At 47.5% G+C, this 16395-nt stretch overlaps 7 protein-coding genes across 7 annotated transcripts; 4 read left to right on the forward strand and 3 right to left on the reverse strand.

Moving 5' to 3' along the window:
- Window positions 1-216: 216 nt before the first annotated feature.
- Window positions 217-1374, forward strand: GL218_06244 (Aflatoxin B1 aldehyde reductase member 4; the record flags this gene model as incomplete). The annotated part of the gene is made up of 4 exons (XM_033582949.1): window positions 217-261; window positions 314-858; window positions 920-989; window positions 1066-1374. 4 exons carry the CDS (start codon window positions 217-219, stop codon window positions 1372-1374), a joined length of 969 nt encoding a protein of 322 aa, XP_033433924.1.
- Window positions 1375-2106: 732 nt separating this feature from the next.
- On the forward strand, window positions 2107-3267 carry GL218_06245 (Glutaminyl-peptide cyclotransferase; the record flags this gene model as incomplete). The annotated part of the gene is made up of 1 exon (XM_033582950.1): window positions 2107-3267. The coding sequence occupies one exon, from the start codon at window positions 2107-2109 to the stop codon at window positions 3265-3267; it is 1161 nt and encodes a 386-aa protein (XP_033433925.1).
- Window positions 3268-3677: 410 nt separating this feature from the next.
- On the forward strand, window positions 3678-4850 carry GL218_06246 (Dolichyl-diphosphooligosaccharide-protein glycosyltransferase subunit SWP1; the record flags this gene model as incomplete). Its single annotated transcript, XM_033582951.1, has 4 exons — window positions 3678-3823; window positions 3902-4103; window positions 4220-4507; window positions 4611-4850. 4 exons carry the CDS (start codon window positions 3678-3680, stop codon window positions 4848-4850), a joined length of 876 nt encoding a protein of 291 aa, XP_033433926.1.
- Window positions 4851-5783: 933 nt separating this feature from the next.
- Window positions 5784-7248, reverse strand: GL218_06247 (putative CDP-alcohol phosphatidyltransferase class-I family protein C22A12.10; the record flags this gene model as incomplete). Its single annotated transcript, XM_033582952.1, has 4 exons — window positions 5784-6803; window positions 6866-6991; window positions 7050-7159; window positions 7230-7248. The coding sequence occupies 4 exons, from the start codon at window positions 7246-7248 to the stop codon at window positions 5784-5786; spliced, it is 1275 nt and encodes a 424-aa protein (XP_033433927.1).
- A 1264-nt stretch (window positions 7249-8512) lies between these two features.
- GL218_06248 (putative cdp-alcohol phosphatidyltransferase protein) lies at window positions 8513-9223 on the reverse strand (the record flags this gene model as incomplete). The annotated part of the gene is made up of 3 exons (XM_033582953.1): window positions 8513-8911; window positions 8970-9058; window positions 9121-9223. The coding sequence occupies 3 exons, from the start codon at window positions 9221-9223 to the stop codon at window positions 8513-8515; spliced, it is 591 nt and encodes a 196-aa protein (XP_033433922.1).
- A 4088-nt stretch (window positions 9224-13311) lies between these two features.
- Window positions 13312-14202, forward strand: GL218_06249 (PX domain-containing protein YPT35; the record flags this gene model as incomplete). The annotated part of the gene is made up of 3 exons (XM_033582954.1): window positions 13312-13803; window positions 13894-14072; window positions 14139-14202. The coding sequence occupies 3 exons, from the start codon at window positions 13312-13314 to the stop codon at window positions 14200-14202; spliced, it is 735 nt and encodes a 244-aa protein (XP_033433923.1).
- Window positions 14203-14822: 620 nt separating this feature from the next.
- On the reverse strand, window positions 14823-15784 carry GL218_06250 (Protein sym1; the record flags this gene model as incomplete). Its single annotated transcript, XM_033582955.1, has 3 exons — window positions 14823-15169; window positions 15503-15663; window positions 15774-15784. The coding sequence occupies 3 exons, from the start codon at window positions 15782-15784 to the stop codon at window positions 14823-14825; spliced, it is 519 nt and encodes a 172-aa protein (XP_033434143.1).
- Between the last annotated feature and the right edge of the window lie 611 nt (window positions 15785-16395).

The following is a 16395-nucleotide window of genomic DNA, read 5'->3' on the forward strand; positions in this document are numbered from 1 at the left end:
TGGGAATATTTAGAGTGATTTCAAAGCAAGCCTCATGGATGATTAAACTAAAACGAGGTATAATACTCGACGTGAGACATTGGAGGATGTAGAGGCCGCCTATGTTATAAAGTCGATGGGCCGCCACACAATTCTATAAAGCACATCTCATTCCATATCATATCAAAATAAACTTATCTGCATCCAAGTCTTTTAAACAGCTTTGCTTTAATCAATATGGCTCCCTCAGTACCTGTAAAGATCATTCTCGGCACCCACATGGTACGTACGTCTTATCGCCTACGAGCAATTATTACTAACAACATGACTACAGGTGGGCAGCAAGGTCAACAGCCCCGGAATTGCTCATTTCGACAGCCCAGAAGAAGTTCAAGCTCTCTTAGACGCATTCTACAACCGGGGCTACAGGGACCTCGACACCGCGCGCAACTACGCCGGCTCCGAGGAGCGCCTCGGGCGAGCCGGGGCCGCGTCGCGATTCGTCATCCACACCAAGGTCAAGGACGGGCTTCCCGGGTCCCACGAGCCCGCGAAGATCGAGCAGAGCATCAAGATATCCCTCGAGGACCTCAAGACCCCCAGCGTGGAGACTATGTACCTGCACGTGCCCGACCGCCAGACGTCCATCGAGGACGCGGCGAAGGCGATCAACGAAGGCGTCAGGCAGGGCAAGTACAAGCGATTCGGACTGTCCAACTACACCGAGGACGAGGTGCAGAAGTTCATCGACGTCGCCGAGGAGAAGGGCTATGCGAAGCCGAGCTTGTACCAGGGGCATTACAACGCGCTGGTCAGGGGAGGCGAGAAGGCGCTGTTCCCGCTTTTGCGTAAACACAACATCTCCTTTTTTGCCTACAGGTAAACAAATATCAGAAATCTCAACTGTTCTGTCTTCAACTTAGCTGATGCTTGGGATTAGTCCTGCCGCAGGCGGTATTTTCACCGGCAACGCCGGAAAATCCGCCATCTCATCGCGGTGGAAAGACGACGTAAGTGCCCTTAGCATCTAGCTAGCTAGCTAGCTAGCAACACCCCGATCATTCTACCTAACACTATCTACCCCAGAACCAAATCGGACGACTATACAGCACCGTATACGGGCAGCCCCCGGTGCAGGCATCCGTCGACGTGGTCCGAGCGGCCGCAGAGAAATACGGGATCAGCGGACACGCGGCTGCGCTGCGGTGGACGACGTTCCACAGTGTGCTGGACGGAAAGTATGGCGACGGCGTCATCTTCGCTGCTTCGAATTTAGATCAGTTGAAAAAGACGCTTGATGCGCTTGAGGCCGGACCGCTTCCTGCTGAGCTTGCGGATGCTATTGAGGCTGTTTATGCTACGGTTGAGGGCTCTGGACCGCCTTATCATCTGTAGATGCTGCTTTAAAGGAGATGGGTGATTTTGGGGAGGAAGCTGTTGGTAGATTGGTTGTTCTGTAGGGAATCATAAAGGATAGCTAGCTAAGAGTATTTTTTAGGAATGTATAAAATGAGATATGTAAAGCCACGGAGCAATGCCTTCTAAACTATACACTTAATGATCTTGTTCTAACAATTAAACAATTTTCCGATTGGTTGGAGGATAAGGTAAGGTTGTTTGTATTTCGGAAGATAAACTTGATGCATGTGGTTCTCATGGAAGTCAACATTGAATGCTTATACTAATTATGCCCTTTAAGCAAAGCATTTTCACCTCTAAGAGGTAAGCATAGACGAGATTTAAAAGATATTCATATATCTAGGGGATTCGAAGCCTCTTTAATACTTAAATATAGCACAAAGTCTTTAGGAAATTTATAGTTGAGCGGCAGCATGTAAGTCCTTTAGGAGGTACATATTAAGATAACCTAGGTAGTACATACATGGGCTGTCCCTGCAAGTAGCGCCTATCGCGTCTAACAGATCGCTACTAGCGCAGGTACTCGGAAGTTTTATCCACAGCCGGAAAGAAAAAGCTACGAAATACTTAGGTACCTCTTGGCCAATTTCCAATTATTATAACACACTGTCCACTTTCTAAACCCTGCCACGTCAACTTCGCGGTCGTAATGTGTTTTGGTGTTTTAATGTCGGTGGGACGAGGCTGGGTGTATTACTGCAAGTCTCGATGGGTTATATAAAAGATTCCCTTCAATGGGCTCGTATCGGGACTATTGCATTGCTTGTGTTCCTTCTCTCGGCTCACGTTTTTGCGTATGAAGAACTGTCGAATGATACACTTCGCTATATTCCTAGCGGCGCTCACGACTTCGACATCAAGACCGGATCTCTCTTATCGCCTATATTGATACCTCGGGTACCTGGCACCCCGGGCTCTATTGCCGTACAGCATCACTTTGTAGACTTTTTCTCTCACCAACTTCCAAAATGGAATATCGACTGGCACAACTCGACGGCAAAGACCCCAGCTACAGGTAGCACGGACATTCCGTTTAAGAATCTCATCATCACCCGCGATCCGCCCTGGACGCAAGCCGGAGATGTTGGTCGCTTGACGCTGGTTGCGCACTATGATAGTCTCTACCGCCCAGAGGGATTCATCGGAGCTACGGACAGCGCCGCTCCCTGCGCCGTGTTAATGCACGTGGCACGAAGTATCGATGAAGCTCTAACGAAGAAGTGGGAAGCTATGGAGGAATCTGGCGATGCCGGTTTGGGCCTAGAGGAAGAAAAGGGCGTTCAGATTCTACTCCTGGATGGAGAAGAAGCTTGGGTCAGCTGGACTGACACAGACTCCCTTTATGGTGCTCGAGCACTTGCGGAAAGCTGGGACTCTGAGTTTCACTCAAGTAGCTCGGCATATCGAACCCGTCTTGATTCGATCAATCTGTTTTTACTCATTGATCTTCTCGGAGCAGCAGACCCTCATGTCCCCTCGTACTTCCAATCGACACATTGGGCTTACCAAGGCATGTCCAAGATAGAAGAGAGAATGCGGAAACTAGGTCTTCTAAAGACTAAACCGAAAAATCCATTCTTGCCGGACTCAGATAAGCAAGCATCGCAGTTCACCAAAGCATACATCGGGGATGACCACGTTCCTTTTATGGTGCGAGGAGTCGATGTGCTGCACATTATTCCTTCGCCATTCCCGGATACGTGGCATACTATGGATGATGACGGCGAGCATCTAGATATAGACTCTTTGGACGACTGGGCAAAGATAGTTACTGCGTTTACGGCAGAGTGGATGGAGCTAGATGCTTTTATAAGCAAACCGTCTTCGGGGGAGAAGGAGCAAGCTATTAGGAGCAGATCGGAATTATAAACTTGATATGCTTTATGATATTTGCTAGAATGATGTGTCTACTACATAGTAGAGAATAAAATACAGAATTAAAAAGGGGTGTATTAATGAACCTATCTTCTACAAAGACCGTGTGAATTGTATAAGCCTTAACACTGTATCACCATCCAGGACATATTCTTATCGATAAACAGAAACCACGTCAGCCACATCGATAGTAGCGAACTGTCGCTAGAAAAAAAAGAGTGGAACGGATATTGTGTTCAATTGAAGCTCCAGCAAGTCACTTAGCAAGTCACTTAGTGGGTAGCTGTTGCAACATTGAACAACTCCTCCGAAGCTGCCATTACACCACTACCACCACCACCTTTACCTTCACCACCACCACACTCAAGACAGCATAGCCCAGCCCAGCCCAGGCAAGCCGAACAATGCGATTCCTACACTCGTTCGCAGCGCCCCTCCTGCTCTTAGCTGCCGGCGCCGCTCAAGCAGCTTCTTCGTCCTGGGGCTTCGACGATGCGAAGCTCACTGTGACGGCCAAGAAGACCGGGACCAAGGAGCCGGATATTAGACAGTATGTTGGAGATGAACTATTATTTGGGTACATTGTATTGGATTGGAAGGCTAATTAACAATTCAATGTGTTTATTAGGTTCAACGACAAGACACCTGTCCTCCCAACTCCCGTCGTGTTCGATAGCTCCGACAGCTTGAAGATTATCTTAACAGCCAAGGAGAACGGCAAGGGCAAGCGTCCTCACCAGGCATTCCTCGTGCTCCGCGAGCCGAGCTCCGGGCTCGAGGCCCCGTTCCCGTTGACGGTGAAAGACAATGGCAAGGCGACCGTTGAAATCGTGCGTTCTAATCCCCTCCTCCTCCTCCTCCTCCTCCTCCTCCATCGTCTATCCTCTATCTACCTACCACTCTACTACTTCCACTATATTCTAACTAACACCACCCACCTCTCCAGAAACACAGCGACCTCCCCCTCCAACTCGCCATCGCAACGGCCCCCCTCAAAGCATCCCTAGTCATCGCCTCATTCGGCTCCTCCGCCGGCCTCGTCAAAGACGTCTTCGACGTGGATATCGTGCGCGACCCGGCCGCCAAGCCCCTCGTCTACGAGAAGCCGCTGCGCTACGGCAAGCTCGACGAGATCCACCATATCTTCCGCGACGACCCCAAGAGCCCGCCTAAGCTCATCTCCATCATTTTTGTTTTCGCCGTTTTGGCCACCGTCCCGCTTCTACTTACTACCGTACGTATTGACCCTCCCCCTCTTCCTTCCTTTTTGTTATATCGTTCACGATCCATCCCCTAGTATAACGGCATACATAGGAGTTTGCTAACACGGAACACAGTGGGGTATCACCGGCGGCAACCTCTCGCATCTACCCACAGCCCTGAGCGCCGCCCCCGTTGCGCACGGCACTTTCCTAGGATCTATCGCCGCCATAGAGCTTGTCTTCTTCCTGTACTATTCTACGTGGAACCTATTCCAGACTCTACCTTTCATCGGCCTCGCTTCCGTCAGCATCTTCTTCAGCGGCTCCAAGGCCCTAGGTGAGGTGCGGCGCCGCCGGCTGGCCGGGGAGAGGTGAGCGGGACCTACGTAGTAGCTGGCTACATGTCGTTATCGGTAGTGGGTTACCATGTCAAGAAGGATATGAAGGGATGAACCGGTTTTCTGACTCGCGTGGCCTGGAACGCGCGCGATCGCGATTTGATGATAAATGTATTTATGGCGTCGACGCGCGAAATACAAGGAACTGTTAAAATTACGATAGATCAAAAAAAGGATGTTTAACAAGACATAAAACACATATTTTATGTCTAGGTCAAGCGCTGTCTTACTCTTACCTCTCAACTCATCTTCCATCCCCTATCTCATTGTTAGGCACAATCAACTTAAACTAAGCTGTAGATATAGCAAACAAGTGAGTATCACAGTAGTACAGATAATAATCCCTCACTGCCTAGATATAGAAGGAAGGGCTTTCTTTTTTAATTCATTTCATTTCACTCCCTCATTACTATCCCACCTCTATTCAAAACATTCCACCACCGCAATGCAAATGCAATCACCATTAATTACCGAGCCCTCTCCTAGTAATCCGAGAGGCATCGTACCCAATCCCAGCCCGCTGTTGAGCGTGAGGCCGAGAGAATGATTCTATCGTCCGTACATGTACACGGTCTAGCCCCGGCTTCTATCTCAACCAGACTCCCTTCCCCTTCCCCTTCCCCTTCCCCTATCCTCTGTTCTCCCCAACCCAGGCTTCGCGTAGCTACGAAGCCGCGGTGTCCGGTGCGCCGAGTGAAGCCATGCCTGCCTATCTACATAGTCCTGTTTCTTTTTCTAGTATATTACAACAAAGTAATGTAAGAGCGGAGAGAGGCTAGCTTCCGCGTAGAAGCCAGCGCCGATCCCTGTGATAAAAGGGGGCATCTTTCCAGAATCGTACGTCGTACCCACTATATCCCCAACTCCATATCTCCCTACCGCATACGCGCAACCGAGCGAACCGACGCATCTACTGTGACTTTTTCCCGTTAGCCGCGCCGTTCGCTAGAAGCTCTTGTTTCCGCTTGTTCTCAAGCTGCTTCTCATGAGGGATGGTGAGGCAGTTGATGCCAAGGAAGTTGCATATACTGTTCGTGACCAGGTACGCCCAACGGAAGTATACGATGAATGCAAACACGAAATAAGCCCACAGGTAGTAGTGCTCGAGGTCGGCGGAGATAGGTGCAAGACCGAACCGCGGGAGGTTTCCTAGGAAGGCGCCGCCCACCAATGGCGCCAGCATCACGGTCCAGTACGGAAACGGTTGACGGGTAAGGTGAGCGAGGATCATCTTGGTCGTCATACGCCCGAACACGAGCGACATGGTCAGGCAGAAGAGCACCAGGTGGTTCTCGCGCATAAGTGTCGAGTGCGGCGAGTATAGCCATGCGCCGATCGAGAAGGTATACACGGCCATGGGGATCCACTCGAGGAATACCGGTAGGACTGGGAGATTATCCCGTCGTCTTGCCTTAACGACGTTGAGAACGCAAAACGGCATGTGACCCAATACGAGTGAAGCCACGATCACGAGGATCCAGATATCACGAATCGAATGATCCGCGACGATTTCGTCAAACCCGAAAAGGTACTTCTGTCCTACAATATTAACGATAGGCTCCGTCCAGATGCCAGGTCCGTAGATGCCTGAAATCGCCATTAGACTACACGCGATTAGGAGGCCCTCGGTGGGGCCATTGAAATAACCCAAGTACAGCGTGTGAGTGTGATACGTCTCCCAGGTCGAGAAGAACATAGGCAGGCAGGGACACAGGGCGGTAAAGACGCCCGATTTCGAAGTTCCCAGCGCCATTGCGCCCGTCTCTAGTAAGCTACCAAGAGTGCAGTTTAAGGAGTCGATGCCGTGGTCGAACAGTTCTCCCAGGCCACTCGATGTGCCGGTTCGGCGCGCCTGCTTCCCGTCGATGTTGTCCATGGTCTGATACATGAAGAGGCCGAAGGCGAAGCTAAAGTAGAGCCATGACGGACCCTGAAGTAGATGTTATTAGTCAAAGGGCGATCGACATTGTGCAGAATCGCAATACTACGTACCGGTCCCACCAGATCTGGCATAACTATAACTAGTAGGGCGATGTTAACTAGAATGAACATGAACCCTATCAGGGTCACCATGTTGGGTGCCAGCCATAACGGCAGAAGCTCAACGAAAGCATTCCACTAATCCAACTCTTAGTACTATTCGGTGTCAAGGCGGGAATAGGAGTTCGGTACGTACGTAGGGACGGAGGATATAATTGGAGATGGGCGACTTGTCGACGGCCGAGTACTTGTAGGACTTGAGATGAATGAGAGCGTCGTCCGAGATGCACTCGGCGACGGCTGTTTCTATACAAGGATTTCATGTCAGACATGAGGAATCGCCAAGGATGGGAGAGGACGCCAAGGTTGTACGTACTGCTATTATTCGGGGCCATGGTGGCGCGCAGGACTTCTCTGCTTACTCGATAGCTGCAGGACGATTTGCGATCAGCTCGGAGGCTGTAGAACTGTAGGAGAGGTACCTAACGAAGTGAAAATACCGTGACACCTCGAAACTTTGTCCGCGACAGTCAAATTATTGGTTGCAAGTTTTTTAGACGAACTTGGTAACAGAAAGGAATGATTATTCCCAGGTTAAGTAGATATTAATCAACTCCATGGGATATATGTATTAAAGACGAGTCACAGAGAAGAAATACAGAGGAGAACGAATGTGTCACGAAGGTTTGTAGGTCTGTAGGTTGTAGGTCGGCAAGTCGGTGTGTTGTATAAGTTGGCAGCTTTCAACGTGCAGAAGTGGAAGAATAATTTACATTCGGATGTACTTATGCCGTTACCTCTATATGCACTATGGTGGGGCCGAGATGATTTTCGTCTTACATAACGAGTCCCACATGCAAATAGGGTGTCATATCCAAGAACGTGGGTTACACGAATCAAACCAAGACGAATTAAATCGCAAAGTTTTTGCGATGCCCCTATTTTATTTTTATTTTTTCACCTTACTTTTTAGCAGATTCCATTGAATAAAGCCTAAGTTGTTAGTCAATCCATTCAATATTCAGGAACAAATCCCATAGGTATGTTTAAAAGAATATGATAATTATTACTGGCCCATCAGATTATTAAGCTTGATTAAATGCGTTGACATGTGAGAGTGTTATCCAAGATATGTCAACTCAAATCGCCCCCAACTATGTCATGATGGGACTCAACATAAGACTAACGTCACGCATCAGATCAACTAATAGAGAAACGAGTATCGTGTAAGTGAAGGCCTAATATAGAGATCAGGCCTCATGCATTTAATTATTAGTTTTGAGCCTTGTATGCTCTATTGTCCCTCGGCGGGATGTCGTTTTGTTTAAGTAGACTGCTATGTATAGCATAAGAGTATGTCCAAATATCCCATCTACGCTTCCATAATCAAAAAAATGCAAGGTTTTCCAAGCTTCAACCCCCCATGCTCCTAAACACAATATTATATCAGTATGCGGTAGGTATCAGATGCAACCGCTCTGACTAGATGACTTAAGTCACCGCTCTCAGGTATGAGACGAAGAATGCGCTCACGCGTTTTCGGAGGTATGTTCTGTCATAACGGGATAGCTTTAACAGTTATTAGACGCGGCATATGATTGAAGCCCTTTCGAGATGCTGCTTTTCAAAGGCTGAAAGCGTTCCCCCGTTCTTCATTCCTTACAGCAGGAAGACACCAAGGCTTACACTGGCGGCAATAATGGCAAACCCGAATAGGCCATCATTAGCACCTACTCGGAAAGCCGCATTGCCGTCGCTACCCCCACCCTCGTTGCTGCCGGCCAGACCGGTGTAAACAGTATTAGGGTCGTCAGAATCGGTACCGCTGGCTGTGGCAGTGGGGCCCGCGCTTGATGTTGTGGCGTTGGACCTCGTCGGGTTCTGTGCACCGCATGGGTGGTCCTCTCGGCACGCCCTGGAACAGTTGTTGTCCTGTCCACACTTCTTGACGCACTGGTCACCCCATTCCTGGCAGACGAAGTACGGCAGAGTAAGCGAGTACTCGGACACGTTCGGTTGCTTATTGTCTCCGCACACACAGCCGTAGGTCAAAGCTTTCTACAGGGAAAATATTAATATAAAACGGTTAACCGTCCGGGTCTGTTCTAAAACTTACCGGATCACAGTCGTTGACCAAGGTGGTTCCCGGCGGCGTTTGTGAGCAGATTATAGGGCAGGTACTCTTCTCGGACTGGCACCAGCTCGCTGTAGATCATGTTAGAATCACTAGATCGGAACGTGCCCAGGGCAGGTATTGTAGGACGTACTTCTGATAGTCAACGACACACTGCTGGGGTCGATGACATAATCGGCCTGAACCGATGAGACCAAGAGAAGGGTCGCAGCCAAGATGTTCCTTAACGAAGACATTGTGATGGTCGAATTAGGTGTTACGGTAGGACGAGGACGGTTGTGACAGTTGATATTACTCGTTTCTCTTCTCTCTAATTAGAACGACTGTGTAGTATTAAAGGCAATGTACAGCGGAAAGAATTAGTGTATTAAATGCAAAAAAAGAATATTAGAAATAACGATTGACTGACGACCGACCGAGTTTAAAAACGAGAGGAACGGTGTCTAGGATACGAAGGGGGAACGAGAGGAATGTTCTCAAAGAAAGAGAAGTTCTGGGAGCTCTCCAAGATAAGATGGGGAGACCGGGGTTCTTGTTCTCGGCGCTCGCAAGTATTATAAGATATTATACTGTACGGGGTACATGACCAAAAAAAAACATGGAAAATAAAAGGAGGTATTCCCTGTCCGGGTGGTGGTCTCAGCGCTATCTCCAAGACCCCAAGCACCTAAAGCTCTTATTACTGGCTGTTCGCTATCTACTAGACAGGGATCATGGGTAGCTATCGACTTATATGTTCTATTATTTATACTGTCTAACATGCGCAAGTAGGCGAATTGCACCACAGTGACGCCGGTAAAACAAAAATCACGATAGTTCCAGACGGAATACATTATACCCGTCGTGTTGTCATCGATTTCGTCTTTTACATTACGAGGCCACTTCCTTGAAAAACCCTAACGGTGACCTTGAAAAACCTTGGCTTAGATTCGACGACGAGCATTTCCAAGCTTCAAATCTCACGTGGGTAGAATAGACTAATACAAGTACGGACTAAATACAAGTAACTAAATAGCGAACAAACCAAGGTGTTGGCTTCGTGATCTTTCAAGTTCAGGGTCTCGAGCGGGCGATCTCTCACAAAAAAACGCCATCTGGTTAATTCAAAATTCAATGCGCCGTCCTGCTTCCCTGCAACCGTCCGGGCAGGTTGCACCGGCGAACCCTTCCCCCCAGCTCACAGCTAACAAACCCCCCCGTCTAGTTTCAGAGCCTCAGAAGGGTCCCTTTCGGCTCACCTGCCAAAAAAACGGTTGGCTTACACCACGCTTTACTTTCGGAAAATAAGGTATCGAAAGAGTCTAGCTTATTTATAACCATATATATGATATGTAATGAGGTATGTATAATACTGTATTGTACTTTATGTACGGGTTATAGGAGAAGAAAAAAAAGCCTGCGCTGCTGATCATCTGCATTCATCGTTCGATACCCTTAAGGTTGGAGCGTCATCCAATATTGACCGTAACTTAATTATCGCCGTACGAACCTATAGATACATTAGGTAGGTAGATAGACAAACAGGTATGTGTAAGTGTATGTTATGTACCTAATGTATGCAAGAACCTACCTAACGGAACCATATCACGGCTTTTAAGGTATAATATGGGGAGTCTTAGCTTCTCGGGGGGTCTTGTGGACATTCTCATTGGACTAGAAAGGAGTCAGATGCCGTTTAGGGAAAGCGACTTTTGCCATTGCCCTCGTTTGCCCTCGTTTGCCCTCGTTTTGCCGTACCATCGGCTCTGCTAGTAGAGGCGTCAATCCTCGTATTGCAGGTAGAAGAGGTTGGACTGCAGAATCCGAAGCGTTCTGTTGCATGCGATTTGTCCCGTATTTTCAGGTTCGCTTAACTAGAGGAGGATGATGGTGTGGTGAGACGGGACTCTACTCATGCATGCTCTTTACATACGAAGCCATTCCGCTACCTTCGGCTCCATTCTGTTGATATTGTGTTCGAGTGTCGTAGGTCAATTTTGGATTAGAGGCTGACTTGCTTGACGATCCCAACTCCGACTATGTACCTAATGTAAATGACTCTTTAGCCCTCACATCACGATCATTTGCTAAAAATACATACGAATTCCAAAGCCTGCCTCATATAAAAATAAGCAGCTAAAGGTATGCTCTTCGTGTAGCCCCGCAACTAACAACAATTATAAGACATAACTACCTGGTATTATTTCTTAACTTACTCCCCATCCGTGATCGTTCGTTATATTCCCAAACAAGTGACCGGAATCCCCGCATTACCCACCGATGCTGATCAACGATGCCTGATAAATCCCAACCTCTAGCATTTCTAATACATACGCATTCATTCCCATGCCCGCTGCCGCTGCAACGCATCAGATCTATATTAGGTAGGTCTCTAGTAGATTGATTTTCTTAACTCGAATGATACAACATATACAGTGCGCATTTATTATTTCTTCATCAATATAGTTAATCGTACATATGTAAGTGTCTCCTCAATAGATTAACCCCGTAACCACCAACTTGAATACATCCACCTGTCCGCTCAGATTCTTTGTTCCTCGGCAATTTGACCTCCGCGTCATGAAGTCTGTTTCAGATCGGAGATATAAACGGAGAGAAAGGTTAAACAAAATAAGATAAATGTCACACAGCACGATTCGGCGCAATGCAAAGACAAAGACAGATGTACAACGTGTATATAGATACTAATACACACAGTACCCCGGAATGATACCGACCTTACGGCGGAATTACAACTTCATCCGCAATCAGACATTCCCGGTGGTCCACGACGGGATCTCCGTACCTCTACTATCTCAGGGATAAACATCCTCATAGATCTACAGTTTTCTGATGGGACATTGTTTACCGCCTCTTTTACTTCACTCCAACGAGTATCCGCTATGAGACCTAACCTATCTGCCTATGCGTTAACCCATGCAGCATATCCTCGCCTTGGCGGAGGATATGGGTTAGCCAGACACACGGGATATATCGCATGGTAGACCGCATCCCTTATTTAGAGATCCAAGTAAGGTATCATTTTTAATTCACTTCGTTGCATGTCACCCACCAGTTATGTACTTTTTATAATAAAAGACTATCTACCTGTTGATGCGTGTTTCTTACTCTTGAGAGTCAGTCGGAGTTCAGTATGGACTCCGATAGCTTAGATAACAAGGTCGTTTACTATGCAACTAACATAGTTATTGCCAAGTGTCGATAGCTAATGATGCCCATATTGTTCATCGACAGTACATTTAAGATATCTCCAATGAACCCAGGTCCTAATTTCAGAAACATATTTGATTCAACTGGTTTAGCAACATAGACACAGATATGATAGATATCAATTGCTAATCTAGTTATCAAGAACCATTCATGCCACTCACCTTGAAGCTTTCTTTATAAGAAACCCGATGGATCACAAATTACTCACGATATACTTGCCTTTAACCCCACATGAGGTATATGAACTCACGAACATTTGAGTATTTTATGACAAGTCTCATCATTGTGGCGTAGTGACGGTATAGCATTCCTCTCTGTTATAATAGGTACGATCAACATGGAGGTCAGTTGAAACCTACGAAAGCTTCATAGAGAGTTCATGTTATAGTTAAATCATGAAGACCACTTCAACTGGCGGTTAACATAGAACTTTCTAACAGGTATGCAAATATATTTACAGCTTAAGCATTGAGGAGACACAATTGAAGTTATGATTTAGTAGAGTTGGAGGATATAATCTATATGTTGTTTACCACTTTATAACTCTAAAGCTAGGCTTGGAATGCCTCTAACTCATATTATAAAAAATATAAACTATGAAAAAGACGGAATGGCATTCTTGAGTTGGTATCGGTATCAACCGATAAGAATGAAGTCTCATAACTAGCACTAAATAGATAATCGATAAGCATAACCCCTGATAATCGTCAGTGCCGAGCCCCGAAACGTTGACGTGGGCTGTTTCCTCTCCCCCACGTCAATAGATCCCTGCAACACCAATTGAACGGCGGCACCGTAATGAGCAAATGCAGGGGTACGACTTCATGTTTAATCGAATTGAATTTTCAACTCTCAACCTAGCGCAACCTTAACCCTTCAAAGACTTTAGTCCTCCTGTTGGTCTTTGACCTGGTACTTATTCCTTCGTCAATTGGTACCTATCTATCGTCGCACTCACTCTATATATTAAGCTCGATCTTATAACAGATCGGCATTACAATATAATATATCCTCCCTTGATTCGCGACTCTACAATTGCAATCGCGCACTCCGATACCCTCTCCTCTCCCCAGCCCGCAGCTATCATTGCGCCCGCGCGCCCGCGCACAAACAAATGGCGTCCATCGTAGAGACCCAACCCCCGAGCGCCAGCGGTGCCGCGACCGAAATCATACACAAGAACCTGTCGCAAGCAACACTACGCCCGAATCCGCCTCCCTCCCCTCCCACAACCGAGACGGATACCGAGACCGACTCCAACGCATCCAATGCGCCGCCACCGCCGGAATCTTCCACGGATATATCGTCGCCAGACAGCCGAGCAGAGGAAGACGCGCCTGTGATCTCGCCCGTAACATCCCCGCCATACTGGATAAACACCCACTCTCACCACGCAAGCAACGCGAGGGGATTGTCCTCCGCGTCCGTCGAATCCCTCCCAACCGGCGGCATCACCCTACGCGACAACGAAAGCAGCAGCCTCGACGACCGGGGCAATGCGTGCTGGGCCCGGAGCGTCGAGATAACGGACTACGTCGTCGTGAACGGCAGCACGACCAACATAGGCGCATTCGTAGTGTGGAATATCAGAGTCGAGACGCTGAGCGTGAGTTATTCCCGAAGAGAAAAATAAATAAAAAATAAAAAAGGGAAATGGTGGGAAAACAGGGCTAATATTTTGATATGTAAATTGTAGGGAAGCTATATGAACATCCGAAAGCGATATTCAGAGTTCGACGACTTCCGATGGCGACTAGTCCGCACGTTTCCGAATTTCGAGGCTGCGGTGCCTGAGCTACCGCCCAAGAGCATGATATCGAAGTTCCGGCCTAGGTTTTTAGAGAGACGGCGAGCGGGTCTGCAGTATTTCCTAAAGTAGGACAATTCCCATTATCAACTAACAATTACTGGGGAAATGAGTGTTAACATCACGATATATAGTTGTATACTATTGAATCCGGAGTTTTCCGGATCACCCGTTTTGAAGGAGTTCCTTTTCTCATGACCGGTAGTTTAACAGCTAGCTGGGAGGATTACGGTACTTAGCGGGGCCGCCGCACGATCTCGACGCATATTATGAAGTAATGCTAATTCTGTACGAACACAATCGCTTGGATACCCAGAACGATAGGCAGAGGAGGGGGATTGGATCCGGTTGGCTCAAGGGCGCCGGTAGTGTGTCACTATATCATTCAAAGTATATACCTATTGGAAACCTAGTATTATATCTTTCAAGTCCAATTTTCTTCGAGTATTGTCCTCCGATGAGAACAGAAACCGGTTCCACGTAAAATTTGCCCGATAGGAACAATCCCCTGCTCTAGGCCAACACCATTCTATGCTATAGTAATACCGTGGATCCCATGCTTGAAAAAGAAGTCTGCCGACGACAACATGCAGGAGACTATTATATAGACCGGCAGTACGAATGCCCGACCACAAACGCCTAGTCCATCGCCGTAGTTTCCCTGGACCTTTTTAAATCCCGAGAGACATTACAAGCCCTCGGCTCCAAAGCTAGTCCTACGGTAGTACCACCATTACGTCGCCTCGTCACGGTCCATGGTCCCAAGTCCAAAGCCTCCCCAAGCTAAAGGAAAGTCAACGACCCGGTCGCAGGCTCGCTCATTTCTGGCTGTTGATCATGCTAAGGTAGCAGTTCCAACCGATGCTGACGAGGTTGACAACGAGGACGCGGTGCTCGAGGGGCACGAAGGTGAAGTTAGCCATCTGGACGAAGGGCCAGATGAGGTAGTTTGTCTGGAGAGCAGGCGCGTAGCTCTTGGCCAGCTTCTCCTTAGGGGACCCGCCCTCCATAACCGCCATGCTCGACAAGAATATCCCGATGAAGGTCGGCGCAAATATCAGCTGGTCGGCGGCCACGCGCGCGACCATCTCGGCCTTCTTGTTGCGCAGCTGGATCGAGCGCTGCAGGATCCCGTACCAGGTCGTGGCTGCGGGGCCGAAGACGGCTAGAGGGGAAGTTAGCGTCTAAGTTTATTCCTTGTTTTCCATGTCATTTCATTTCATTTGATTAATTTTAAGCTCTTTTCCTTTCTTTGCTAGCGTGCCTCTTTTTTTTTTATTCCTCGCTACGGAATATAGCCGTTGTGGGGGGAGCGTATAAAAAAAGGGGGGACATGTGAGGGAATTGGAAGCGGTCAGTTGGGGGTAATGTGGGGTAAAAGATGCGTTGGTGAAGAATGAAGTGTGAGCAGTGAGATATATGTGATACCAAATTTTATTGTATCTTGGAGAAAAAATAAAGTATCTTGACACGGGATAGATTATGAATAGAAACATACCGCCACCGTAGAGAAACATGCGACCAGTTCGGGCAAGCTCGTGCTTTTCAAGCCCCTTCTTCTCGACGGCCTGCTGCGCTGTGATATCGCCGACGGCGAATAGCACAGCGGTAGTGACGCTCTGCGTCAACAACGGCCGCGAGGCGAGCTTTCGTTGGTACCTGGAACCATCTCGATCAGCAATTGTTCAATACATTCATCATATATATACCGGCTCAGCAGAAAAGCGTTTAATATAGGTATATGTCGAGGTGACATTCATCCTACGTACCAGCGAAGCATGGTTGGGTTATGGTGCCGTTATTGAAGGGCCGATATGAAATTGGAGGTTTAAAATGGTGGTTTGTTGCAAGTTTTTAATTTGTGGATTGTTGGACCCCTAAAACTTAAAAATCTTATACGTAAACCCGCAAGCCCCAAAGTACCGGTTTTCTCGTTAGCTGCATACGCTCTCCCAATGGGATGGTCCCTTCGTCGTACAGGACTAAGAATTGGAAGAATTGCCCTAACGGGATAGCTGTGAGGCTCTTAGCCTAGTACGTACATGTATGTACCCTTTCAAACTTCAAGAGTGAACAGTCCCGTGTCGAGGTGAACTTAATAAAGTGGACTCCGGAGTGGCCGCATATTCTTTTTTTCTTCTTTTTCAGCTTCTACATGTACGTATCATGGTAACTATTGTAGTATTGTTTTAGTGCCAAAATCTTTTTCATAAACCACTCGCTTAATTCAGCCGACTTAATGATCGATAATTACTATTTGAGTAAAACTAAAACTAAAATAAACAGATATCGTGAATGATCGAGTGGTTCGGCTTCGACTATATTTACTAGGCTTGATGGATACGTTTGTCTAGGTAACTAATCAAATATGACATGTACGAAGGTATATAT

The sequence above is a fragment of the Daldinia childiae genome (assembly GCF_008694065.1).
Source record: "Daldinia childiae strain JS-1345 chromosome Unknown Scaffold6, whole genome shotgun sequence".
Classification (NCBI taxonomy): domain Eukaryota; kingdom Fungi; phylum Ascomycota; class Sordariomycetes; order Xylariales; family Hypoxylaceae; genus Daldinia; species Daldinia childiae.